Here is a 27,180-nt window from a genome sequence, read left to right as displayed (position 1 = left end):
GTGTGTGTGTGTGTGTGTGTGTGTGTGTGTGTGTGTATGTGCGTGTGTGTGTGTTTGTGTGTGTGTGTGTGTGTGTGTGTGTGAAGGTGCACATGTGTGGATCTGTATGTAAATGCATATCTGGAGCACAGCACACACATGAATGAGATTTTAATGTCAAATGCACACAGTTGTAAGTATGAATCCATGTGTCACAGAACATATGTCATTTCAGAAAATACTAATTTTTCTAGTAGAAAAATAATGTTTCACAATATTCATAAATATATTGACATAATACTGGTTCCATATAACAAAATAGTAGGGGGGCCACAAAAGTGTTATTCTGAGGAAAATAAACTTCACTACATTTGTTTTATTCTGTATTATTTTCTGCATTTCTAACACACAGTCCTACATAAAACTTAATGATAAATGACATCTGTGATGAGAGATCCATAATTTACAAATGCCTAACACATATTAACATAATGCTTCTTTGAAACTATTTTTCTTAAAAATGATGCTTCATATTTCACACTAGGTAGTCCTTCATTTATAAATACAAGCTATTTTCCCATTTGAGCAAAATTTTTGAAATGATTAAGCATACTACTTAGTGTTGTAGTATACTGCAAGTGAATTTTTTTGTCACCTATCTCTCTATTTTGTGACTGATGAATTGTTTCATATGAGGGAATGGAACAATTTTCAATTGAAAATATATCCTCAAACTAGTGTGAATCTTAATTTTAAATCTGACTTTTATTTGTAACTGAGAAACATTTTTCATCTCATTATGTTGAAATGTTGGACAATGTAGACAATGCACAGCTGTTGAGCAAATACTGGTTTTGAAGAAGAAGAAAGTAATATAAGTGTGATAGCAGTCAGAATAAAAGAGAAAATTGTCTTCTTAACTCATGAAATGATCCACAGAAACAGTTTGATAGGTGTCCTGTGACTTATAGCTGTAGGCAACAGATTTACCTATAAAGTTACAAACAGAAATATTTACATATACGCATCTCTAATCATGTTCAATCTCAAATGCTTCTCTTTTTCTTGTAGACATTCACAGTACAAATAGTTTCTTTTGCACTTTTGTCAGGTATATTGACGTTTCTTTTAATAAAGGAAAACTTTTCATTTTTGTTGTAAAAGCATTTGTTTGCAGACTTAACACTATACAAATAAATTAATGTCTATCACACTGGAAGTCAAAAACAAAGATTCATAATACTTTGTGTTCTGTGACTCTCTTTCACTTTTTACTTCTAGTAGTTGTTAACTGAATGTCTTTCAAATCTTTGTAAGCAGGCATATCTTTTGAGACAATATTTTTGCTAGAGTTTTTTGTCTCTAAATTAGTGTTTTCAGTTATAGTGGGAGTCTCGTTGGTTGCTATGGTACCACCATAGAGTCTATTTTTTATTTCACCTGAATCCTTATTAAGTATTGGGGGAATCTGACTATTATTCACACACTGAACATCAATTTTCTTTCCATCAACAACTTGCTCAGCATTTAGTCTAACAGAAGGGTTGTTTGTGTAAATTTTTTGGCCATTAATAACTATAAATGTATGAGAAATTATTTTCTCCCTCTCTAATTTTTGTACCAGATTCTTTGGGGGCAAAATGTTTCCATCACTTTTTGTTATAAGATTTCTAACTTCAGTACATGGGTCATGATATGACCCATTTTTATTACTTGCACTTGAATTGGTTGATATGTGATCCGGTGTTGATACAGTCAGCCTTGAGTCTGTCTCACATAAATACTTTTTAGCACAGTGAATTTGGTGAGGTTTCTGACAAGGGCTATCTGGTGAATGTTCAGTTGTACAAATTCCAGAAATATAACCTTGATCTGAATGACTGACAGTTTTGATAAATGTTTCTTCTTTAAAATTTGAGCTTGCATGCACTGTGACAGGAGAATCTCCCTCAGCTAAAGGAGTTTCTTTACGGACAGTCATTGTTGTTATTTCATGTGATTTAAGCTTTGGCTGTGTTCTCATGAACTGCCAAGATGTGTCTTCACCTTCTTTTGCAGTGAGTGTATCTTGGCTTTCTGTGTAAGTCATATGAAATGGTGCTTTGCTATATAGCTGCAGAGAACAATGTATGCTATTTCCTCGTTTGAAACTACTTAAATCATTTGAAAAACTCTGGCTTTTCACATGCATACTTTGTGTCCTACAAATGGTTGGTCTATTCACAAGGGTCTTTTCCAACTCCTTTTTCAAAGTGCCTGAGATACTATTACTGTTATTTGAAGTTGCTGATACAATATGTGGATCTTGTAGTTCAATAAAATTGGCAGCACATTTAAATGTATCATCTGATTCTGAAGAAGTGTTAAATACATTTTGGAATTTCCAAGATGAATAAGACTGACCTCGAGATTTACTGTGGGAGTCTTTTGAAAGAGGTTTTCCCCATATCAAACTGTTACCACCATCATTGGAGTTATTTTCTTTATCTAAGTTAACTTTGTGTGTCGACTGAGAGCAAATGCTTGATGAAACAGTGTTCAGTGAGTGTGAATTCCCTATGAATGAAGATGGTACAGCTCCACGGAATTCCTTAATTTGTTTCCTTCTGATGCATGCAGCCCAAGCAAGCCTTGCTTGTGAATACTGTACACATCTTACAATAAATATGATGAATCCTTGCAGAGAATTTGATATGCAAAACAAGTACTGAAATACAAGTTCTGTACTACCAAAAGCAAATGCTCCAAATACCCATGTCACTCCTAGTAAAGTCATGACAGCAAATGCACCTCGAACCTAAAAAGGGAACAGAAACAAATATTAGCTCCAAAATTTGTTATTTTAAGTAATACATAAAATAAATACAGGTAGATCTGTTTAACATAAAGAAGTAGACTCAATAAAGTTACATTAACATTCAAGAAATTTATACTAAAGTAATAACTTTTTCAAACGAGATGGAAATCCTAAGTTTGTTCTCTGCGAAACTAAATAAAGACAATTAGCTTTCCACTGTATGAGGGAATAACATTGGGCACGTACAGTAAGTAGAGTCTTATTGTATGACGCAACAAAAGGGAGAGCAATGGGAGCAAAAAGTGGGGTAATAAAATGGAATGAAAGTGGTTGCGGTAGCAGTTTAAGAGGGGAGACAATGGCAGAAATGGGTGAGAATATGTGGACTGAGAGGGCAACTGTAGTATGGAGAAAGAAGGAAAATGGCCAGCACTAGAAACTTGAGAATAAATAATCTATAATGAATATAGTTAATAAATTACCGTACAGTTGAGGCATAGGAAAACAACCTCATAATAAGGTTGGAAACAAATTTTCAAGATAATCATGTGTTAAAAATGCCACATTGTGGAGTTATGGCCATAAAACACCAGCAATGAGTGTGCAGAAGTTTTTCTGGCAAGCAAAAGTGACTGGGGGTGTCTAGGAGTGCAGTTTTGTCTGACAAAGGTGATCATATGTTATGTCAATCATTCCTTTGACTATGTCAAATTGGCAGCAATGTTGGAGACAGGAATTTTGAGCATTAGCTGTAAAACATGTGACTTGAGAAAAAATGAGTTTTAAAAATTTAATTTCAGTCTGCTCTTTCAACATTGTCTTAGTCCAAACCTACTAATCTACTGTAGTGACTAGAATGAAGGTTCACTCATGCTCTCTCTACGTTTGCAAAATTTTAAAACATGTGGCCTTCAGATTCCCTAATTAACAATGTTATTAACATCAATATTTTGCTCCACTGTTGTTTCTGCAGGACAAGTTATTACCTTGACAAATTAGTAACATTACAGTACTTTTAGTGGAACTGATTTAATAGTCATGTTTTAGCAAGTAAACACCAGAGAACTCAACATCTAATGTCAGGAGTCACAGACAGGAATTTCATGTTTGCCTGTCTTTGACTGTTCAGCTGAAACCATTACAATCAACTAATTTAATTATTAACTAGAGTGTTTAGCATAATAGATATTAGCTGGGGAAAGTTAGTTTAAATGTACACACTTTCACACCCTTTTCGGGGACTGGCTATTGTTTTACAACTGTAGCTCCACATTGCGTTTCCTACCTATGATGACCTGAAAAAAACTGTTTGTTTCAATGTACCCTACACTGCTCTGATCTTATTATATGTTGTTTCTTTCCACCCCATAAGCACATTTATATTGTCTCAGTGCTGCAACTTGACTGGTTTGAGGGGCTGTGATCAGGTGGAATGGGTGGGAGGGAAAAATGAAAGGGGAAGGGAAGGGATGGGTGCAGGGTAGGTAGTGTGATAACTAGAGGTTAAGGCAGCAAGGGAATGAGATAGCAATGTGGTACCAGCAAACCCACCTTCCTGCAGGCAGGCATGTGAAACAGAGTGAAGTGATGGAGTGGGTTGACACCCTGCTACAGGCTGATGTGCAGTGTAGAATAACTGATGGCATAGGTTTAGGGTGGGGACAAGACAGAACACAGGAAGAAGCAGACTATGGAGAGAACCATTTTTGTGTAGATTAATGGAATGAAGTGGGGGGTGTGGGGTCACAGTATCTATTCAATTCAGAAAATCTAGTATTCTACATCTACATCTACATCCATACTCCAAAAGCCACCTGACGGTGTGTGGCGGAGGGTACTTTGAGTATCTCTATCGGTTCTCCCTTCTATTCCAGTCTCATATCGTTTGTGGAAAGAAAGATTGTCGATATGCCTCTGTGTGGGCTCTAATCTCTCTGATTTTATCCTCATGGTCTCTTCGCAAGATATACGTAGGAGGGAGCAATATACTGCTTGACTCCTTGGTGAAGGTATGTTCTCAAAACTTCAACAAAAGCCCGTACTGAGCTACTGAGTGTCTCTCTTGCAGAGTCTTTCACTGGAGTTTATCTATCATCTACATAATGCTTTCGAGATTACTAAATGATCCTGTAATGAAGCGCGCTGTTCTCCTTTGGATCTTTTCTATCTCTTCTATCAACCCTATCTGGTACGGATCCCACACCGGTGAGCAGTATTCAAGCAGTGGGGGAACAAGTGTACTGTGACCTATTTCCTTTGTTTTTGGATTGCATTTCCTTAGGATTCTTCCAGTGAATCTCAGTCTGGCATCTGCTTTACCGACGATTAATTTTATATGGTCATTCCACTTTAAATCACTCGTAATACCTACTCCTACATAATTTATGGAATTAACTGCTTCCAGTTGCTGACCTGCTATATTGTAGCTATATGATAATGGATCTTTCTTTCTATGTATTTGCAGCACATTACACTTGTCTATATTGAGATTCAATTGCCATTCCCTACACCATGCGTCAATTCGTTGCAGATCCTCCTGCATTTCAGTACAATTTTCCATTGTTACAATCTCTACTCAATTCAGAAAATCTAGTATTCTACGTCTACATCTACATCCATACTCCAAAAGCCACCTGACAGTGTGTGGCAGAGGGTACTTTGAGTACCTCTATTGGTTCTCCCTTCTATTCTAGTCTCGTATTGTTTGTGGAAAGAAAGATTGATGGTATGCCTATGTGTGGGATCTAATCTCTCTGATTTTATCCTCATGGTCTCTTTGCAAGATATATGTAGGAGGTAGCAATATACTGATTGCCTCCTCGGTGAAGGTATGTTCTTGAGACCTCAACAAAAGCCCGTACTGAGCTACTGAGCGTCTCTCTTGCAGAGACTTCCACTGGAGGTTATCTGTCATCTTTGTAATGCTTTCACAATTACTAAATGATCCTATAATGAAGCAGGCTGCTCTCTGTTGGATCTTCTCTATCTCTTCTATCACGGGATGTGGAGGGGAGCCAAGTACACAGATAGCACAAGTTGTGTAACAGTTATCCAAGTTGAGCATTTCATGCACAGCACCATCCTAGTCTATTGAGAGTGTCAAGTTTGTTTCTCACCACAAAGTGGCAGCAGCCGTTCATTTGGGTGGACAGCTGATTGATGGCCATGACCAAATGAAACACTTTGTATAAGTTACCAGTACAGCAGAGTTGTTGTTTCCTACAACAATTTTCACAGGTTGTCCATGAATCTGATGGAGTAGAACACACCTGTGACAGGAGATAATCACCATGACCCTCTTACATATGTCAAACAATTGTGAGATCGATCATTCGGCCTTCTTTTTATATGCTCAACTTCCCCTATTAGTCCTATGTAGTATGGGTCCTAAGCACTTGTGCAATATTCTAGGATGAATTGTATGAATATTTTGTAAGAAATCTTGTTTGTGTACCAGAATGCATATTACCCGTATCCTTACCAATGAACTGCTTTACCTATGACTTGCCTATGTGATCATTTTGTTTCATATCCCAACAAAATGTCACATCCAGGTACTTGCATGTATTGACTGACTCCCATTGTACTAGAACAGAATGAGCTAGTAGCATGCAGAATCTCTGAGTCACTGAGTGAGACTTTGATACTTGCTCATGTGGTTCACTGCACAGCACTTTACACAAAAAGGCAAATATCTCTGTTCAAGTCCCAGTTCAGTAGATAATTTTAACTTTGTAAGTTATGGTGGCTGTTATTACCGCTACCAGTCAGTGGTAATTTAAAAAACCTTAACATATTTCTTGAGACAGTCATGGTCGAAAAATAGTCAAAATGACTTCAAATTCTTAATTTTAACTTGTTTCACATAATCATCACTGTCTATGCCCTGCACACAGAAAAATAATATTGACTCAGTAACAATTCTAAGGTAATGGAGAAGCAAAAATATCTCTCTGTTCTAGTAAATAGAAACATATAATAATAAGAAACTATATGTTTTGCCAACAGGGAAAGAATACCAGCTCCACAATGACAACATGTCCTAGCTTATGGGTGAGTGTGGTAACTTAATTAGTACCAGAGGTTGACCTTACTTTCAGGCCGAACAGCTATCTGTCTAATGTATCTTTAACTGCCATGTACAGAAATCAGCCCTTCTGCTACTCCTTATTCCATTTCTTTAATCCTGCTCTCATTGTTCCTCCCTTGCCATACTGCAGGCCAACCCCACCCAATCGAAACAATGTCATCTTTTCATGGCCTCATTTTCCTACTACCATTGGAACTATCTATCTTACACATCATGATGCCTCCAATTACCTCTCCACTCTATTTGTGCTTAGCACATCTTATCCCCTATGTTTCCTCTTATCTATCCCCTCCTAGCACTCTCGTTAGATGAGCAAAGACTTGTAAACAGTCAGTCATTGTAGCTCTAGATAATTGCATTAGGGTGTTTTATGGTTGAAAGAGAGAGAGAGAGAGAGAGAGAGAGAGAGAGAGAGAGAGTATTTAACCTGAAAAAAAGCAGTATCTTGAAAGTTAGTGATGTTTCTGCATTGGTATGTATGCTCTACACTAATAGCCATCTTCAAATGTAGGGGGATCATAGTTTAATATCCTGTCAGCAATGAGGTCAATAGAGATGCAGCAGAAGCTCAGTTTAAGAAAGGATGGGGAAGGAAATTAACTATGACTGCTCAAAGGAACCATCCTGGCATTTGTCTTAAATAATTTAGGGAAATCACAGAAAGTCTAAATCTGAATGGTAGACAGGGATTGGAGCTGTCATGCTCCTAAATGTAAGTCCAGTGTTCTAGCCAGCTCACCTTCATGTGAGTGGCTGCCTTTCCTAGTTTTTTCTGTTGTTTCCATCTTGGAATTTCTGCTGAATAACTTCTTCTGTGGTTCTGTCATCAGTACTGGGATATGATGTTCATCCTGGAGCTATGTAATGGCTAGCTACCCCAACTGTCTCTTTGTAAATTTAATTTTTAGAATCGATATTTGTTGCAGTCAAAAATACTCTGAATGCTATGACTATGTGGATTAATAAATAGAATGAGTATTTACCATGCAGGAATCATAACCAAAGCAAACAAAGCACTATGAATTATACTAACATTAACAGAAAACTTAGGGATGACCATCATTACTCTATATTACACAAAATTATACAGGTTGTTTCAAAAAGAAAGACCAAATGTTGGATGGTAATAATTATGAAACATGGGACATGCTATCAGGGAAATGTATGTTGTTCGAATGGATGTGACATAGAGTTACAGAAAATTGCCATTAGATGTCAGTCAATGCATCTTCTCAGCTTGCAGTCAGTCAGAAGTAAGATAGCATCCACTAAACAGAAGGTATATTGTGTGCTGTAGTTTGCAAAGAGTGAGTCAGTGATTTCAATCCAGTGTGTTTTTCATCAGCATTCTGGCACTGATCCACCTGCTCCCAAAAATATTTATCATTGATATCACCAATTTGAAAGAGAAAGGGTGCTTATGCAAAGGTAAGAGTCTAGGTTGACATCACACTTCTGATGACAATGTGGAAAGAATTTGGTAAATGTTTGAGCAGAGTCCACGAAAGTCTACTTGCAGTGCAAGCTGAGAACTGGCATTGCCTCAAAGGACTGGTGAGTGTTACAGTGTCATTTAATCTATAAACCATAGAAACTACAATTAGTGCAAGCTCTTCAGGTTGACATACTACCTCAACAATGGACAGGGCACATGGGAACCTGAGACACTGACCTGCATTCTTGGCCTCCGAGATTGTGGCACATGACACCATGCAATATTTTCTTGTGGGGATGTGTGAAAGAAAGTGTGTTTATCTCTGCTTTACCTTGTGACATAGAAGAAGTGAAGAACAGAATAACAGCCACCATAACTTTTATAAAAGCAGATACATTGTGTAATGTGTATGATGAATTTAGCTATCATCTAGATGTTGTTTGTGCTGGTGGTGGTGGAAACACAGAGCATTTGCAATATCATAGCTGAAACATGAAGTTTTTGTGAGTATTTTGCAATTGATCCCATTTATATAGTATATTTTTATCAATAAATATGAAATTTTGAAATAAGGTCAACCTTTTTGAAACACCCTGTACTTACCATATGTGTGTGTTTCACATTACTTATGTAAGATCAAACTCTGGATGTCTTTTATTTGTTTTAACAGATCTAAAGGCATCCAAAATTTGGACAAAATTGATAATAGGAAAGCCACAATAGATTTAAAAACATTTTTTTTAAAAAAATGGGATAATAATCAACTGTTGCAGAAATATATCCACTTGATATCATGTCAAGGTTTCACAAATTACAGTTAGCACTGTAGAAGTAAAGAATATGCATCCTTCTGGTTTAATGCTGAGAATCCACACTGAATGGAAAGGCTCTCAAGGACTTCTACACTTTTTGATATATGTAATAGGTTCATAATATAATGTGGAAAATGTAAAGCATATAAAATATAATGGGTGTGCTTAAATATCAGTGGTAAACTGAGTGCTGCAGTGTATGTAAGTTTCTGCAACCTGAGGTGACAATATTGGTAAGTACTTGTTTGAGAAAAGAGGTATCCATTAACTCATGGTTCACGAAGGAGGATTACTGGATTAAAGTCAAGAAAAAAGACAAAAGATGTGCTGCAGTGTGTTTGGGTTAACAGAAGGAACCTGATGAAGGATCATGAACATTTGACATAATACAAAATCTAATTTTCTTCTTCTCTAACAACCAATATTATAAGTACCTGGTGAGGATAATAATAGTCACAGATGCATGACAAGGAGTATTTATTACAAATTACAAATCTGCCCTCCCCACCTTGTAACCACCCCCTCCTCCACATACACATGGAATGAGACTAAGTAAAGGTTAAAATCATAGCATCTCACATAGTGAAATTTGACTGTGTATACAAGTGAAAGCAAAGAAAACTTCCAATGGTGTGAGATAGTTATTAAAGAGAGTGTGATTGTTTGAAGCAAACAATAGCTGAAACATGATAAAAATTGTGAATTAAGTAAAACTGTTAATAAATGGCTTCAAGAGGATGTAAGAATACACAATGAAAATTTCCTAAAAGAAAAAAACTGAAAAGATCAAAGAGTATGAAGGAAACAAAACAGACATTTTTTCTTGCCAGTTAAGATGGTGGATTGCACAGTAACTAACAAAAAAAGTCTGTAAATATTTGTATGGTTGCTGATATGCATCAGAAAACAATTTGCTCATAACGACAACAATGACATTCCAAAAGTATTGCCAGAAAATGTGGTTAGAGCCATTCGATATGTAAAGAAAGGGAAGGTGCCTAAACATATAGGTGATTGATCATAAGTGATTAAAGCTTGAGGAAAACTGCTACAAAAGGAGCTTGCCAGATTGTTTATCTAATTCTGCAATACTGGGACATTGCTACAATTATTCTCCTGTACAAGAGAGGAGACAGACAAGACATAAAGAACTCTAGGATAATACAGTATGTATCTGTAATTTACAAACTATGCATTAATATTATCACCATCTGAATAGAAAAATAGTTTTGATGTACCAGCATGGCAGTATGATATTAGCTATTGTAAAAAAACTATAATAAACTAAAGGTGTCTTAGAAATAAATGGTAAGATGCATGTTGGGAACAACTAGGGGAGTAAGGTAAGCAAGCAAATTGACCAGAGAACAGACTTGGGTGGAAGACAACTGTAACTATTGTGGAAATGAAATGGAGGCGTATGGGACATGTAGCCAGACAAAAATGATGATAGAAGGATCAACAAAATTCTTTGCTGGGTCCCAAGAGATAAAAAAAGACAGAGATGATATTTAATGAGTCAGAGGAACACATTAATGAGTCAGAACACATTTGCTTTAGAAGTGGATGGACATATCAAAATGGATAATTTCCAAAGTTATAGGAAGGATCAGTGAATATGAATTATCACTTTATATGAAATTCATCCATTTTGAATTAGCTTCGTACTCACTTTTAAACACTGTACTGACAGCCCTTGAGAAACAATATATTTATGGAACCAATTTAATACTTGTAAAGGAGACCACTCACCAGATAATAGACAGGTTGAGTAGCCAACAGACACACACAATAGACAAAGAAAACATGCTAACTTTCAGACACACACACACACACACACACACACACACACACACACACACACACACACACCTCTGTGCCACTGTATAGTGCTAGCATCTAATGCATGGTGCTAATATACTGAAAAATACAATATGCTATTGCTACAGTTTCCATTAGACTTCAGCAGTATAGTAAGAAGTTCAAAACTGAAATAAGTGTCAGACAAGGACATTCCATATCACCAAAACTATATCTGACAATCTTAGAGCAAGTTTTCTGATCCTTAAACTGGAGAACAATGAATGAGCAGACATTCATGGAACTTATCTGCACAAAATACATTTTGATGATGATGTACTATTTGCCTCTAGTGTTGATAAACTTTGACAATGAATGGAAGAACTGAATAAAGCACATTTGAAAATATGTCTGAAAATCAGTAACATAAAGACTAAAATATTGTATAATCAACACAGTGAGAATAAAAAAGAAGTAGTGCTATTTCACAGCAAATTCACAGAAGCAGTTCATAAGTGTTTATATTTAAATACAGCTGGAGACATTGAGTGAATGGTCAGAAAAGGAAAAGAAACTTTTGGTAAACTCAATAAAGTTTTCAAAACAAAGCTTCAGATGTGTCTGACCGAGAAAGTTAATGATTAGTGTCACCAGTTTTGATGTACCAGCATGGCAGTATGATATTAGCTATTGTACAAAAACTATAATAAACTAAAGGTGTCTTAGAAATAAATGGTAAGATGCATGTTGGGAACAACTAGGGGAGTAAGGTAAGCAAGCAAATTGACCAGAGAACAGACTTTGGTGGAAGACAACTGTAACTATTGTGGAAATGAAATGGAGGCGTATGGGACATGTAGCCAGACAATAATGATGATAGAAGGATCAACAAAATTCTTTGCTGGGTCCCAAGAGATAAAAAAAGACAGAGATGATATCATAGGTGACATTAGAAACATGCAAAAGCATCATTGATGTGTATCACTGAATAGTGTAATGCATGGGTAAGTCTGGAGGTGACCTTTATCTGTCAGTAGTTATGACATAGATAATAGTGATAGTGATGATGATGATGAAGATGATGACACTGATACTAATGACATTAATGCCAAGAATGAACAATGTATAAGAGACACTATTAGTTATGGAGTACTAGAACTGGTGCATACAGAAAACCTGTCACTAAATTAAGTCACAGACTACTGCAGTTGGACTTGAATAATTATAACTATTTGGAGCAGAAGTAGATCTCATATTATGCCTTGCCTAGTCCATGTAACCAAATCCAAACTGGATTATGTTAGCTGTATGAAATCTTGAAGAATTATCATAAGACTCGAACACATGACCTGTGCAGATGAAATAATTAAAATCTTAGCAATCAGCTCGTGAAGCATTCACAACAGACTCCTAGAGTTTGAAGCACTCCTAAAAAGCAACATAGCTTGTATAATACTAGGTACAGAAATCTGAATAAGATCCAAAATTGAAATCGGTAACGTTTTTGGGGTAAATCTAAGGGTATATCCAAAGAATACACAAATGAGAAATTGAGGTGACTCTCCAGAAACCAAACTTATCTTCTCTATGGTCAGCTTCTACCAGTTTCTCCATTATTATATAATAATTCAGATCAGTGCTTTGCAACCATGACTTATTAAATTGATGTTTGTTGATATTCACACAGGTCAGCACCTGACACATTTGCAAATGGAATTATTTCATTCTTCTTGAAACCAAGGGGCATTGCACCTGTATACTGTACATTGCTTAACAGATGGAATAGTTTTGTGATGCCAGCCTCTCCAAAAGATCTCAATAATTCTGAGGAATGTCGTCTACGCTGGGAGCTTTATTGCAGTAAAGATCTTGCAGTGCTCTGTCAAATTATTCTTGCAGTATAATATTTGCAGCCCATCTTCACTTACTCCTTTTCCATTTCTGTAATATTTTTATAAGTTCGTTTCCCTCTCACAGCTCTTCCATACATTCCTTCCATCTTTCAGCTTTCCTGTCTTTGCTTACTTGTCATTCAAACTCTTGATATCCATACAGATGCTTCTCTTTTCTCCAAAGCTCTGCTGTCTTCATTATTTCACATCTCAACTCTACCCATTCATCTTCTATGGTAGTCACTATTCCTTCCGACTGTTTCCTACTTTTTCAGTCAATATCTGTCTATTGCTCCCTCTGAAACTGTCAACAACCTCTGATTCTTTCAAGTTATCCAGGCCCCATCTCCGTACTTTCCTACCTTTTGCTGCAGTTTCTTCAGTTTTAATCTGCAGTTCATAACCAATAAATTATGGTCAGAGTACATATGTGCCCCTAGAAATGTTGTACAGTTAAAAATCTGATTTCTATACGTTTGTATTACCATTATATAATCTGTCTGAGAACTTTTGGTGTCCAGGTCTCTCCTACATATACAAACTTCTTTCACGATGACTTCTCCTTTCATTTCTTGCTCCCAGTCTATGTTCTCTTGCTACTTTTTCTTCTCTTCCATTTCTTATTATCAAATTCCTGTCCTCCATTACAATTATATTTTTATCCCCTTAATTATCTCAGAAATTCCTTTTATCTAATTCATAAATTGTTTCAATATATTCATTTCCTCCAGTCCATGTTCTTCTACTATATTTCCTTCTTTTAATTTTCCTACTACTGAATCCCAGTCCTTCAGCACAGTAAAAATTTCACCTGCCATAAGTATCTGAATCATTTCTTTTATCTCATCATACAGTGTTTCCATCTCCTCATGATTTGCAGTGCTAGTAGGCATATAAACTTCTACTGTTGTGGTTGATGTTGGCATCATTTCTATCTTGGCTATGAAAGATGTTCACTATGCTGTCCATAGTAGCTTACTCACATTACTATTTTCTTGTTCATGATTAAACCTGCTCCTGCATTACCCCTATTTGATTTGGTATTTATAATACTGTACTCACCTGACCAGAAGTCCTCTTTTTCCTGTCACTGCATTTCATTAATTCCCACTAAAGATAACTTCAACCAGCCCATTTACCATTTAAATTCTGTAACCTATCAACCTGATTAAGGGGTTTGACAATCCATGCTTTAATTAAAATGCAGTTTTGTTTGACAACATACTCCTGATTTTTCCCCATCCACAGATATGAAAGGAGGAGTATTTTATCTCCATAATATTTTACTCAAGATGATACCATCACCACAGCAAGGACATGTTGGCTAATGTTACAAGGCCTGATCTGTCGGTCATCTAGACTGTTGCTCCTGAAGCTATTAGAAGTAGTGAAGCTGCTCTTCAGGAACCACAGATTTGCCTGGTATCTCCACAGATGTCCCTCCATTGTGGTTGCGCCCACAGGAAGGGCTGTTTTGAGTTGTAGAGACATGCAAGCAATCCCATCTTGGCATGCTCCATGTTTCATGGTTCAGTTGTTAAATGTTGACCAAACTGAATGTTTGGTACATTTATGAGTAATTCATCCAGTTTTTATGTAGTGATCTCTTTGTATGGGAGAGATCTTACTCCACTGCCCCATGCCAGAACAAAACAGAACTCAAAACAATGGCTGCAAGCCAGTGACCATGTGCCAAAAAGGGTGAAGTCAGTTTTGTCTGCCAGAAAATATATGCCCCAAGGATTTGTTTTTGAGATACAAAAAGAATTCTTTTCACTGACAAGTTTGCCTACAATATGCAAGTCTTCTACATCAGCTAGGCGACAAGACACGAGAAGAGTCCTAGGCTACCAAAATCTTTACCTTTTATCAAGACAAAATACCTGTCTACAAATATGCTTTAGCATGGGAAAAGTGGAGGATGTGGATACCCCAGGTATTAGGTTTGGTACTATTTGACTTCTACCACATATAAAGAAGTTTGTGGCTGGGATACAGTATGTGGTTGTGGCCTGTGCGAATGGGAATTCTGAATAAATTCCAGAATCATACAATAGGAATGGAATCCACTCACTAGAGAAACTTTTGGCAAAATGCAGTGGCCTAAAGAAGGACTGCACTGAAAAATATCTGTATTTTTTACCTGAAAGACAAATTCTTTCTCTACCAGAACGAGAACTTCTGACATTGCCCTCATAGTGCAATGAAGTGTCACATAAGCAACTAATTTTACCACAAACTGCATAAAACAATGGCAGAGATCCATAGTTCAAACGATTTCATTATTGAGAAAAGATAATGTCCCACATTTGGTTTGACTTTGAACAAGCATAAGAGCAAGTGCGACAGGTGGTGGCAGAAATCCTTAACCTTCTATGAGGGTGACATCAAAGGAACTGAGGATTAGCAACAACAATGTTAAAGCCACCATTCACAAAGAGTTAGATGACAATGTGTCCTCCATTTATGCCATGCATGCCGAATGATGAGAAAAAGAGAACATGGATGGGAATTGACATTTCACTGACATGTGTCATCAAGATCTATGTTTTTCTGCAAACTATTAGCACAGGGGTTGGGACCTGGTGTTAACCAGTTCCATATGGAACAGAGCTGGTGGCCATCACAGTCGGTGGACAGCCATTTGCGTCAAACTTTGAAGGCAACAGTTTTCGATTGACATTGCAAAGGAGTCTTTGGCAGCAGTACCCAGCAGGTTCTTTACTGGTGCGAAAAGTACAATTTTTCAAAAATGTTCACTCTGAAGTCATATGAAGGTAACTTGCTTTCAGCCACTGTTTCCAATTTTTTTTTAATTTTTTATTTTACAATACCATTTCCAAAACATTTCAGATGGACCTCGAAGATAAAGTTAGCATAAAACAAATATCAAGTTTAAATGCATTATAAGCTGACTAAGAAGGCTTTAATACTTTTTTATTACAAAAATAGAATATTTTATACCTCTGATTGTTGTATCCCTTCGTATAAGTTAGCAACTCATGGCTGAATCAAGCAGTATGGTCGTTAGCAGCATGGTGAACCCTTTTGCTCAACTGATTTGCCAAAGACAATTTTATTACTTTTGCACAGTGTCGCTTCAGAATGCAGTAGGACAAACAGCTATCCCAAAGCAGTCAATATACATCTAGAGCAATAAATTTGAGGGAACTGGGTAAATTTAAAGAAACTGCTTTGTCATGAAAGGGAAAACATATTGGGGAACGACTTGACTGCGAGGAAACAGTGATAGTAGGACATTCTGTTTTTGAAAAACTTGGATTCTTTGTTGTGCTATCTATCAGACAGAGAAAAGCAAATCATTGTTTGTGCGGATTTCAATGTAGATTTTCTGAAAAAGTCCAATAGAAAGCTTGACCTTGAAGTAATACTTGGTTCTTTCAATTTGACATCAGTTATTGATTTTCCTACTCGGGTGGTACAGGAAAGCAGCACACTGATAGATAATGTATACATAGACCAAGATAAATTCAATTAAATAAAAACTTTTCCTGTTAAGAATGGTCTGTCTGATCATGATGCACATTTAGTTACAGTATGTGATATAGCTCCATATAGTAACGCAAAATTGTCCTCCAAAATAGTGCATTCAGTTAATGATTTAACAATTCAAAATTTTAGGGAAAGCTTGCAACAGTTAGACTGGGATGAGGTGTACAGGGAAAATTATGTTAATTTAAAATTTAACCTATTTCATGATACCTTTGTGAGTATATTTGAAAACAGTTTCCCTAAGAAAACAGTGAAATATAATTGTACAAAACCATATAAAAAGCCGTGGCTTACTAAAGGGATAAAAATATCTTGTAAACAGAAAAGGGAAATGTATCTTATAGCTAGGAGAAGTAATGATCTCAAAACAAAGAAACATTATAAAAACTACTGCACTGTGCTAAGAAAAGTTATTACAAATTCCAGAAGTACGTGCATTATGTCTGAGATCAGCACATCTGATAATAAAATTAAAACAATTTTGAATATTGTTAAAAGGGAAACAGGGCAACTGAGAGCATAGGAAGACTGTATTTCTATCAAACATAACGAAAAGTTTGTTAACAAGAAGTCAGAAGTAAAAAACATTTGCAATAAGCATTTTTTTAAGTGTTGTAGAGAAAATAGGATCCAAATACTCATTAGAAAGTGCAAGGAAGTATATGGAAGGGGCAGTACCAATGCAATTTGATAAAACTGAAATTCAACCCACCTCTCCTACTGAAATTAGGAAAAAAATAAATTCACTCAAAAATAAAAGCTCACATGGAATTGATGACATTTTCATGGGATATTTCCATGGGATATTTGTTCCCAACAAATATGTAGAATTCTCAGCCACATATGTAGTAGCTCACTGAAACAGGGCATTTTTTCCAGATAGACTGAAATACGCTATTGTTAAACCATTGCATAAAAAAGGGGATAGATCTGATGTTAACAACTACCACCCAGTTTCACTTCTGACAGCTTTATCCAAAATTCTTGAAAAAGTAATGTATTCGAGAGTAGCATCACATATTTGTAAAAATGAAGTACTAACAAAATGTCAATTTGGTTTTTAGAAAGGCTTTTCAACAGTTAATGCTATATATGCTTTCACTGATCAAATATTAAATGCATTGAATAACCAAACATCACCCATTGGGATATTTTGTATCCCTCAAAGGCTTTTGATTGTGTGAATCATGAAATTCTTCTTGATAAGCTTAAGTATTGTGGCATTGTAAACAAATGCACAAATGGTTTAATTCATACTTAAATGGAAGAATGCAGAAGGTTGAAATTAACAATACAGATAGTCTGCAAAAACCAGCAGACTCCTCTAATTGGGGAGGTATCAAGAATGGTGTCCCACAGGGTTCAATCTTGGGTCCCTTATGGTTCTTAATATATTTATGACTTGCCACTGTGTATTCATGAAGATGCAAAGCTAGTTCTTTTTGCTGATGATACAAGTATAGTAATCACACCCAACAAGTAAGAATCAGCTGAGGAAATTGCAAATAATGTCTTTCAGGAAATTATTAAGTGGTTCTCTGCAAATGGACTCTCACTAAATTTTGAGAAAATACAGTTTATACAATTCTGTACAGTAAATGGTATAACACCATTGATAAATATAGACTATAAACAGACATTTAAAAACAAATTAAAAGAATTTCTGAATGACAACTCCTACTACTCAATAAATGAATTCTTAGATACGAAGTAGTAACTGAAAAAAAAAAATTATTTTGTGTAAAGAAAACTTATGTTAAAGTGACACGTTCCACATCATTACGATATGTTGTATTCATGATCTATGGAACAAGGATTAATGTATGTATGTACATACCAAACATAAGAATGTTGACAGTATCAGGAAGTGTTGTGTGAAGCTGTGAATGTTCCGTTAACGGTTCCATCTACAACGGAAACTAAGTGAAAACAACTAAATCGTCTGTCTCTGAGTATGTACATATAAGTATACAGCAAAGAAATGAAGGTAGTCATGTTTAGGACTGCCGGCTAATTGTGGATGACGAATCACTTTCCACATTAATCACACGGTCAAGAGACACAGTATTTATTTATGGGAAACTGAAAATAGACAACCATAAGGGAGTAGACAAAGTACGAGGGTCTGCTGAAAAGTAATGCCTCCCAATTTTTTATTCTGTTTTCAGTATCTGCTGAGAAATTGTGTGTCGTGCGTGTTAAACGGTCAACTTTCACTCTCTTAGCTGACGCAAGCTGCAATCCTCTACGGCTAGAGGACTCCGAAATACAACATGTAACATTGCGGAGCGTAACTGTGTTGGTGCATGAGAAACAGAGTGCTGTAATCGAGTTTCTAATTGTGGGAAACGTTCGTTCACACTTGCAGCACCCTCTCCTTCAGCATGACAGTGGTAAGCCACACGCGATCGCTGCGACATTTGCAACAATCCGACGCCTTGGGTTCACTGTCACTGATGATTCCCCTTATTGTCACGACTTGGACCCATTCGATTTGCATCGTTTCCAAAACTTAAAGAACAACTTCGGGGCTTCACTTTGATAGTGATGAAGCGGTACAAACAGAGGTGAGGTTGTGGCTACGTAAAGTCAAACGGTCTACAGTGACGGAATCAAAAAACACGTTCTCATTGGGGAGAAATGTGTTCGTTGCATGGTGACAATGTTGAGAAATATATATGTAGGCAGGAAGAATAGAGATATAGAATTTTAATTAAGTTTGTATTGTTCAAAAAAGCTTTAACAGTTTCACAAAAAAATTCGAAGGCATTTTTCCAGCGTGTCCTCGTATTTATGTAAATATCCTGTAAAAATGTTTTTGGTGCTTATTCCAGAAAAAAAGTATCGTATTATTATTTTGCGTCACGTAATGTTATCAAAGGCGGTGCAGATGTGGATTACAGAGGAGTTATATCAATTAAGCGCGTATAGTACTTGAAGAATATCGTATTAAAAGAACCACCGAGAGCTATTATTTACATTAGTTTGAATGGCATCGTTCCTACTTTGGCGTCAAAACATAAAAAAAGCTATCCTTCGTCACTGAAACTGCCATCAGTAGTAAAATCCAGTAATACAGTCAGATAAACACACTACCCCGTTTATTAAGGTTCCTGTGTGTGTGTGTGTGTGTGTGTGTGTGTGTGTGTGTGTGTAAAGTGCACTCTACATACTTCTATTGACGCCACAGCAAGAATGACAACTTGCAGGCTGATGTAAATGGTTCTATGCCACCTGACGATAGGTTTATGGACACTAGTAGTGAAGAAAGGTTTATTTCATTATCAGCTGTTGTCGATTCTCAAATGTGGTTTTCCGCAAATGTTAACGAGCTGTAAAATACCTTTGACCGTAAAAGCCTGTCAGTATTAAATTTCATGTTTCTCATATTTGATTTAACTTTTACCTGTGACATGGAGACGGTGTTTTCGGGTCTTTCTTCCACCTTCCCAGCCAAATGTTTCTGGAACAGAACTCTGGATACCAGCACAAATACCACACAATTCACCGCCAGCATTATGCACGACGGCCCCAGATATGTGATGTAGTAAACATATGGATCATTTTTGTTCAGCATACAGTACTCAGAAGTTGAATTGTAGTAACCAATGTCATACGTGGCTGTTGACGCCACGATAATCAGCGGTACACCTGTAATTTAAAATAACAATGAATTGCGAGGTAAAAAAAGTTTTGAAACATTTACAAAAGACAGCGAAAGAATTATTTAATGGGATTAGTTTGGCGCCGGTGGTGACACCTACAACGTGCTGACATGAGATAAGTTTCCAATTGATTTCTCATACACAAACAGCAGCTGACCGGCGTTGCCTGGTGAAACGTTGTTGTGATGCCTCGTGTAAGGAGGAGAAATGCTTACCATCATGTTTCCGACTTTGATAAAGGTCGGACTGTAGCCTATCGCGATTGCGGTTTATCGTATCGCGACATTGCTGCTAGCGTTGGTCGAGATCCAATGACTGTTAGCAGAATATGGAATCGGTGGGTTGAGGAGGGTAATACAGAACGTCGTGCTGGATCCCAACGGCCTCGTATCACTAGCAGTCGAGATGACATGGCTGTAACGGATCGTGCAGCCACGTCTCGATCCCTGAGTCAACAGATGGGGACGTTTGCAAGACAACAAGCATCTGCACGAACAGTTCGACGACGTTTGCAGCAGCATGGACTATCAGTTCGGAGACCATGGCTGCGGTTACCCTTGACGCTGCATCACAGACAGGAGCGCCTGCGATGGTGTACTCAACGACGTGCCTGAGTGCACGAATGGCAAAACGTCATTTTTTCGGATGAATCCAGGTTCTGTTTACAGCATCATGATGGTCGCATCCGTGTTTGACGACATCGCGGTGAACTCACATTGGAAGCGTGTATTCGTCATCGCCATACTGGCGTATCACCCGGCGTGATGGTATGGGGTGCCATTGGTTACACGTCTCGGCCACCTCGTGTTCGCATTGACGGCACTTTGAACAGTGGACATTACATTTCAGATGTGTTACGACCCGTGGCTCTACCCTTCATTCGATCCCTGCGAAACCCTACATTTCAGCAGGATAATGCACGACCGCATGTTGCAGGTCCTGTACGGGCCTTTCTGGATATAGAAAGTGTTCGACTGCTGCCCTGGCCATGACATTCTCCAGATCTCTCACCAATTGAAACCGTCTGGTCAATGGTGGCCGAGCAACTGGCTCGTCACAATACGCCAGTCACTACTCTTGATGAACTGAGGTATCGTGTTGAAGATGCATGGGCAGCTGTACTTGTACACACCATCCAAGCTCTGTCTGGCTCAATGCCCAAGGCGTATCAAGGCCGTTATTACGGAAAGAAGTGGTTGTTCTGGGTACTGATTTCTCAGCATCTATGCACCCAAATTGCGTGAAAAATAATCACATGTCAGTTCTAGTATAATATATTTGTCCAATGAATACCCGTTTATCATCTGCATTTCTTCTTGGTGTAGCAATTTTAATGGCCAGTAGTGTATTTCTTTATTATCCAGAAAGGTCCGGCCCCGGTAGCTGAGTGATGCCGGCACGGTAGCTCAGCGTGTTCGGTCAGAGGGCCGATTGTCCTCTGTAATAAAAAACCTGAGTGAAGGAATCAACGATCAACTTGAACAGATGTCATGTAGCGTCCGCGCAGACCAAACGACACGACCAATGCCGAATATATATACAACTCTCTCTCTCCCTCCCTCTCTCTCTCTCTCTCTCTCTCTCTCTCTCTCTCTCTCTCTCTATATATATATATATATATATATATATATATATATATAGTACAACTCTACTGGTCGACATTGGAGCGAACGTTCTGCTGCACCAGCAACCTCCCCATCATCCACAATACTGCTTCCCGTGGAGTGCATCCTTCATTGGGCCAAACTGATGGAAATGAGAAGGTGTGAGATACAGGCTGTAGGATGGATGAGGGAGAACAGCCTTGTGTGAGTCCTTGCGTTGTCATGGAGAAGGAGAAGCTCGTTTGCATTTTTGTGGCGGCGAACAAGCTGAAATCGTTTCTTCAAATTCCTGAGAGTAGCACAGTACACTTTAGAATTGATGATTGCACCGTAAAGGAGGACATCAAACAGAACACACCTTCAGAGTCCCAGAAGACCTTCGCCATGACTTTACTGGCTGAGGGTGCGGCTTTGAACGTTTTCTGCAGAGGAGAGTTAGTGTGGCGCCACTCCGTGGATTGCTGTTATGTTTTCGGCCTGAAGTAGTGAACCCATGTTTCATCGTCTGTGACGATGTTCGGCAAAATATTGTCACCATCAGCATAGTAACGCGCAAGCAATTCCGCACAGATGGTCCTTCGTTGCTCTTTGTGGTCTTCTGTTAGAAGCAGAATCCAACGGGCACACATCTTTGAGTACCCCAACTGGTGGACGAGTCAGCACTACCAACAGAGACATTCAGCTGCGCAGTGAGGTGTTTGATTGTGATCCGTCGATCACCTCGAATGAGAGCCTCCAAAGGTGAAGGAGTCACAGCTGTGTGGGGCTGGTGGGCACGAGGGAGATCGGCCAAGTTTGTGTGACCTTGTTGCGACGATGACAGCCGCCTCCTCCATCCACTCGCCGCTCTTCTGTTCAATGCCAGGTCTCCGTAGACATTCTGCAAGCGTCTTTGAATATCTGAGATGCTGCGATTTTGCGCAAAAGAAATTCCGTGACAGCTATCTGTTTGGAATGAACCTCCGTTAGAGACACTATTTTGAACGCTACGTATAGCGCCACCACGTTTAGGAACTTCATAAAACTATATGGGATGAAGCGGGAGTATTCCACAACGTCCCAAAACGAATTCTGCACTTTTTTCATCCGAAATTGGACAGGAAAATAGTGTTGCATTATTTATTGAACACCCCTCGTATGATTGATTGTTCTTCGTTATATGTTGAGCTTACTGGGGGAATCTCGCGATAAGCTTTTGCCAGTAGCGGCCGTGGTTCTCGTCGATCTCCAACGGACTTTCAGTCGCTGTATGTCTTTTCTTAAGAGAAGAAATTTATTTCTGTCATCTGTTTTATGCGAAGTCTGTAATTACTGATATGCACATTTTCGTGTTTAAGATATTGCCTACTTTGCATCTGATGTAGAAAATGTGAATCAGCCCATCAGTCACTTAAATGGGCATGTAAACAGCCCTAAATCAATTTTCTGGTTAGCTGTCGGAGTGCAAGACCAAATGTAGTTACGGTCGCCCAAGTATTCGAGCTGTGTCTAGCTCATTTCCCTGTCTGAGAATCCACCGTTCAATGTATATGTGATATTTCTGGTTTGCTACCTACAATGTGAAAAAAATTCGAACAAAAACTATGTGTTCCCCACAAAAGATAATTTCTTTAACCACGAGATTCAGCAATTTACAAGTGTTATTCAGCAAGTGCACAACTACAGTCTTTCTTCAAGCAATAGTGGCAGGCCGCGGTGGCCAAGCGGTTCTAGGCGCTTCAGTCCGGAACCGCGCGACTGCTACAGTCGCAGGTTCGAATCCTGCCTCGGGCATGGATGTTTGTGATGTCCTTAGGTTAGTTAGGTTTAAGTAGTTCTAAGTTCTAGGGGACTGATGACCTCAGATGTTAAGTCCCATAGTGCTCAGAGCCATTTGAACCATTTTTTTAACCAAGCAACAGTGCCGGCCGCTGTGTCCGAGCGGTTGTAGGCGCTTCAGTCCGGTACCGCACGACTGCTACGGTCGCAGGTTCGAATCCTGCCTCGGGCATGGATGTTTGTGATGTCCTTAGGTTAGTTAGGTTTAAGTAGTTCTAAGTTCTAGGGGACTGATGACCTCAGATGGTAAGTCCCATAGTGCTCAGAGCCATTTCAACCATTTGAACAAGCAATAGTGATGATACTGAGCAGAGGGAAAAATCGACAAGCAGTTGAGATACTCGTAACAGCCCCCGTACATAATGGTAAACAAGTTGCCACTAGTCGTAGCCATAGATTTCCGGAAAGCTTTTCATACAGTGCACCACTGCAGACTGTTCCCAGGTGTGCGCGTAGATCCAAGACTTCTTAAGTAATAGAACCTAGAATGGTGTCCTGGACGGTGACTGTTCGCAGAGACAAGGCTTCGCCAAAAGTGCCCCAGAGAAGTGTGACAGGGCCGCTCTTGTTTTCTATCTACGTAAATGATTTGACGGATTTCGATTTGGCCTGGTGAATGGCGGCTTGCTCTAAATGTGGAAAAATGTAAGTTATCGCAGATGAGTGGAGGAAACAACACTGTAATGTTGGAAATCATTATTAGTGGTGTGCCACCTGGCACAGTCACTTCGATTAAGAACTGCTCGAGTATTTGGCTTCCCCACCAGATCAGATTAAAGGAATATGCTGAAGCAATTCAGAAATGTGCTGCTAGACTTGTTACCGGTAGGCTGGACCAACATGCGAGTATTACAGAGATGCTTCGTGAACTGGAGGAAAGACGACGTTCTTTTCGTGGAACACTGCTGAAAAACTTTAGAGAACCGGCATTTGAAACTAACTGCAGAACGATTCTACTGATGCCAATTTAATTTTCGCGTAATGACTACGAAGGTAACATAAGAGATATTAGGACCTGTACGGAGGCAATAAAAAAAAGCCGTTTTTCCCTCGCTTCAATTGCAACTTCAAGGTGAATGGGAATTACTGGTAGTCGTACAAGGTACCTTCCGCCATGCACCGTACGCTGGCTTATGGAATACGAGGGGCGTTCTTTAGCTAATGCAACACTTCTTTTCTGAAAGCAGGTTGGTTTTATTAAGGATTTCTATACACCGTATTATTCCCCACTCTTTTGGCTACAAAATCCTGTTTTTCAACAAAATCTCCGTTCGATGCGACGGCCTTACGCCGCCTTACTCAAAGGGCCTGTATGCTCGCGTGGTACCACTCAACTGGTCTACGTTTTATCCAACGTCTTGCTGCATCAGAAACCTTCTCGTTATCCACTTACTGCTTCCCGCGGTATGCATCTTTCATTGGGCCAAGTAGATGGAAGTGGGAAGGTGAGTGATCTGGGCTGTATGGTGGGTGAGGAAGAGCAGTCCATTGCAGTTTTGTGAGCTCCGCTCGAGTGCACAGACTTGTGTGATGCCTTGCGTCGTTATGAAGAAGAAGCTCGTTTGAATTTTTATAGCGATGAACACACCAAAGTCATTTCTTCAATTTCCTGAGGGTAGCGTTATACACTTCGGAGTTGACCGTTGCACCATGAGGGAGGATATGAAACAGAATAACCACTTCGGAGTCCCAGAAGACATTAGCTATGACCGGGTGAGGGTGCGGATTTGAACGTTTTCGTGGTGTGGCGCCATTCCATGGATGGCCGTTTTGTTTCCAGTTCGAAGTGACGAACCCATGTTTCATCGCCCATGACAATGTTCGACAAACAGTGGTCAGGATCAGCGTCGTAACGCGCAACTAATCCCGCATAGGTGATTCTTCGTTGTTCTGTATGATGTTCTGTTAGGCGGAGAAGAACCCAATGGGTACAAAACTTCGAGAACCCCATCTGGTGGACCAGTGTGGCACCACTACCAACAGACACATCAAGTTGATCAGCGAGGTTTGATTGTGGTCCGTCGATCACGTCGAATGAGAGTGTCCGCACGTTCCAGCATTGCAGGAGTAGACATTCTGCGGATATCTGCGATGCTAGACATTCTGTAAGTGTCTACGAATATCTGCGATGCTCTGTTTTTTTGCCAAAAGAAACTCAGTAACAGCCCTCTGCTTGGAACGCACCTCCGCTACAGACGCCATTTTAAAGACTTGGAATAGCGCCGCCACTTATTGGAACTTCACGAGACTGTAGGGGCCGAAGCTGGAATATTTCACCATGTCCCACAACAAATTTCGCATTCTTCGACCGAAAATGGTCGAGAAAAAATGTATTTCATTACTTACTGAACGGCTCTCCTATGTATGTAGATGTAGAGGTTCTTTGTAACGTACAGTAGCACTGTGATTCCGACAAGCAACATGGTTAACTTTCTCATTCCGGGACACTGTAGGTTGGAGCGCCACCCTGTATACTCACAAATAATCCGTCCAACTCACAACATCTTAGTGATCAGTACGTGCAATTTCCAGACGGTGGAACTAGAATCAGTCCGCAGTGTTGTCGATGATTTTTGCTAGGTGAGAGGACTGAGGAAGCTCCACATTACTTTGTGAGGAGATACAGCGGCTCCGGTTTCAAAGACCTGCGTTAACGTCTGGAAGAAAACTGTTTCAGAGAAACACTACCTGATCAAAAGTATCAGAACATTCCTACGCAATGCGCAATTGACCACTAAATCTCACGAGAGGTGCATCCGACAGTATGAATGGTGCGGGGAGCATTGTGTTGTCAGTAGGAAGCAGTAACAACAGAACTGGCCAGTGAGGACAGCGCAGTGGCTTCGAAAGTGGACTAGTCACTGGATGTCACCTGAGTAACAAATCTATGAGGGACATTTAAACCTTTCTAAAGCTGCCCAATTCGACTGTTGGTGATGTGACTGAAGTGAAAACACGAAGGAACGACCACAGCTAAACGGAGACCACGGAGACCTCATGTAGCAACGGACGGGGACCGTCGAGTAGCCGGCCGCGGTGGCCGTGCGGTTCTAGGCGCTGCAGTCCGGAACCGCGGGACTGCTACGGTCGCAGGTTCGAATCCTGCCTCGGGCATGGATGTGTGTGATGTCCTTAGGTTAGTTAGGTTTAAGTAGTTCTAAGTTCTAGGGGACTGATGACCTAAGATGTTAAGTCCCATAGTGCTCAGAGCCATTTGCACCATTTGAACCGTCGAGTATTGCAGAGGGGGTTTGTACACAATCGTATGAATCCAGCGAGAGGAATCACTCGCGAGTTCCAAAGTACAGCTTTCCAGCTAGCACAATGACTGTGCGAAGGAAGTTAAAAACAATGGGGTACAATGGTCGAACGGCTACTCATAAGCCACACATATCTGTAGTCAGTCCTATGCGACGCTTGAGGTGGTGCAAAGAACGACGCCACTGGACAGTAGATGACTGGAAATGATTGATTTGGAGTGATGAGTCACGATATATCCTGTGGCAATGCGTTGGAAGGGTCTGAGTGTGACACACGCCTTGAGAACATACCTAGCATCACGTGTAGTGCCAACAGTGAAGTACGGAGGAGGTGTCGTTGCTGTATGGGGGTGTTCTCGTGAGTAGTGTGTGGTCCTCTTACTGCGCTTAAGAAAACACTAAATACGAAAAGATATGAACATTATTTACAGCATTTCGTACTGCTTACAGTAGAGGAACAGTTCGGAGACGATGACTGCACTCTGCCAAAGCAGCATCTGTGAGGCGATGGTTTG

General features: G+C 39.2%; 1 protein-coding gene across 1 annotated transcript in view; it reads right to left on the bottom strand.

Moving 5' to 3' along the window:
* Window positions 1-1,197: 1,197 nt before the first annotated feature.
* Window positions 1,198-27,180, bottom strand: part of LOC126249386 (uncharacterized) — a 238,892-nt gene continuing 212,909 nt past the window's right edge. The window contains exons 12-13 of the mRNA XM_049951039.1: window positions 19,725-19,969; window positions 1,198-2,776 (exon numbers count right to left, since the gene is read on the bottom strand). Of these exons, the coding sequence (XP_049806996.1) occupies window positions 1,244-2,776; window positions 19,725-19,969 (1,778 nt within the window). The 3' untranslated portion in view covers window positions 1,198-1,243. The remainder of the gene's footprint in view (window positions 2,777-19,724; window positions 19,970-27,180) is intronic.

The sequence above is a fragment of the Schistocerca nitens genome, chromosome 3 (genome assembly GCF_023898315.1).
Source record: "Schistocerca nitens isolate TAMUIC-IGC-003100 chromosome 3, iqSchNite1.1, whole genome shotgun sequence".
Classification (NCBI taxonomy): domain Eukaryota; kingdom Metazoa; phylum Arthropoda; class Insecta; order Orthoptera; family Acrididae; genus Schistocerca; species Schistocerca nitens.
This window is presented reverse-complemented; position numbering and strand designations above follow the sequence as displayed.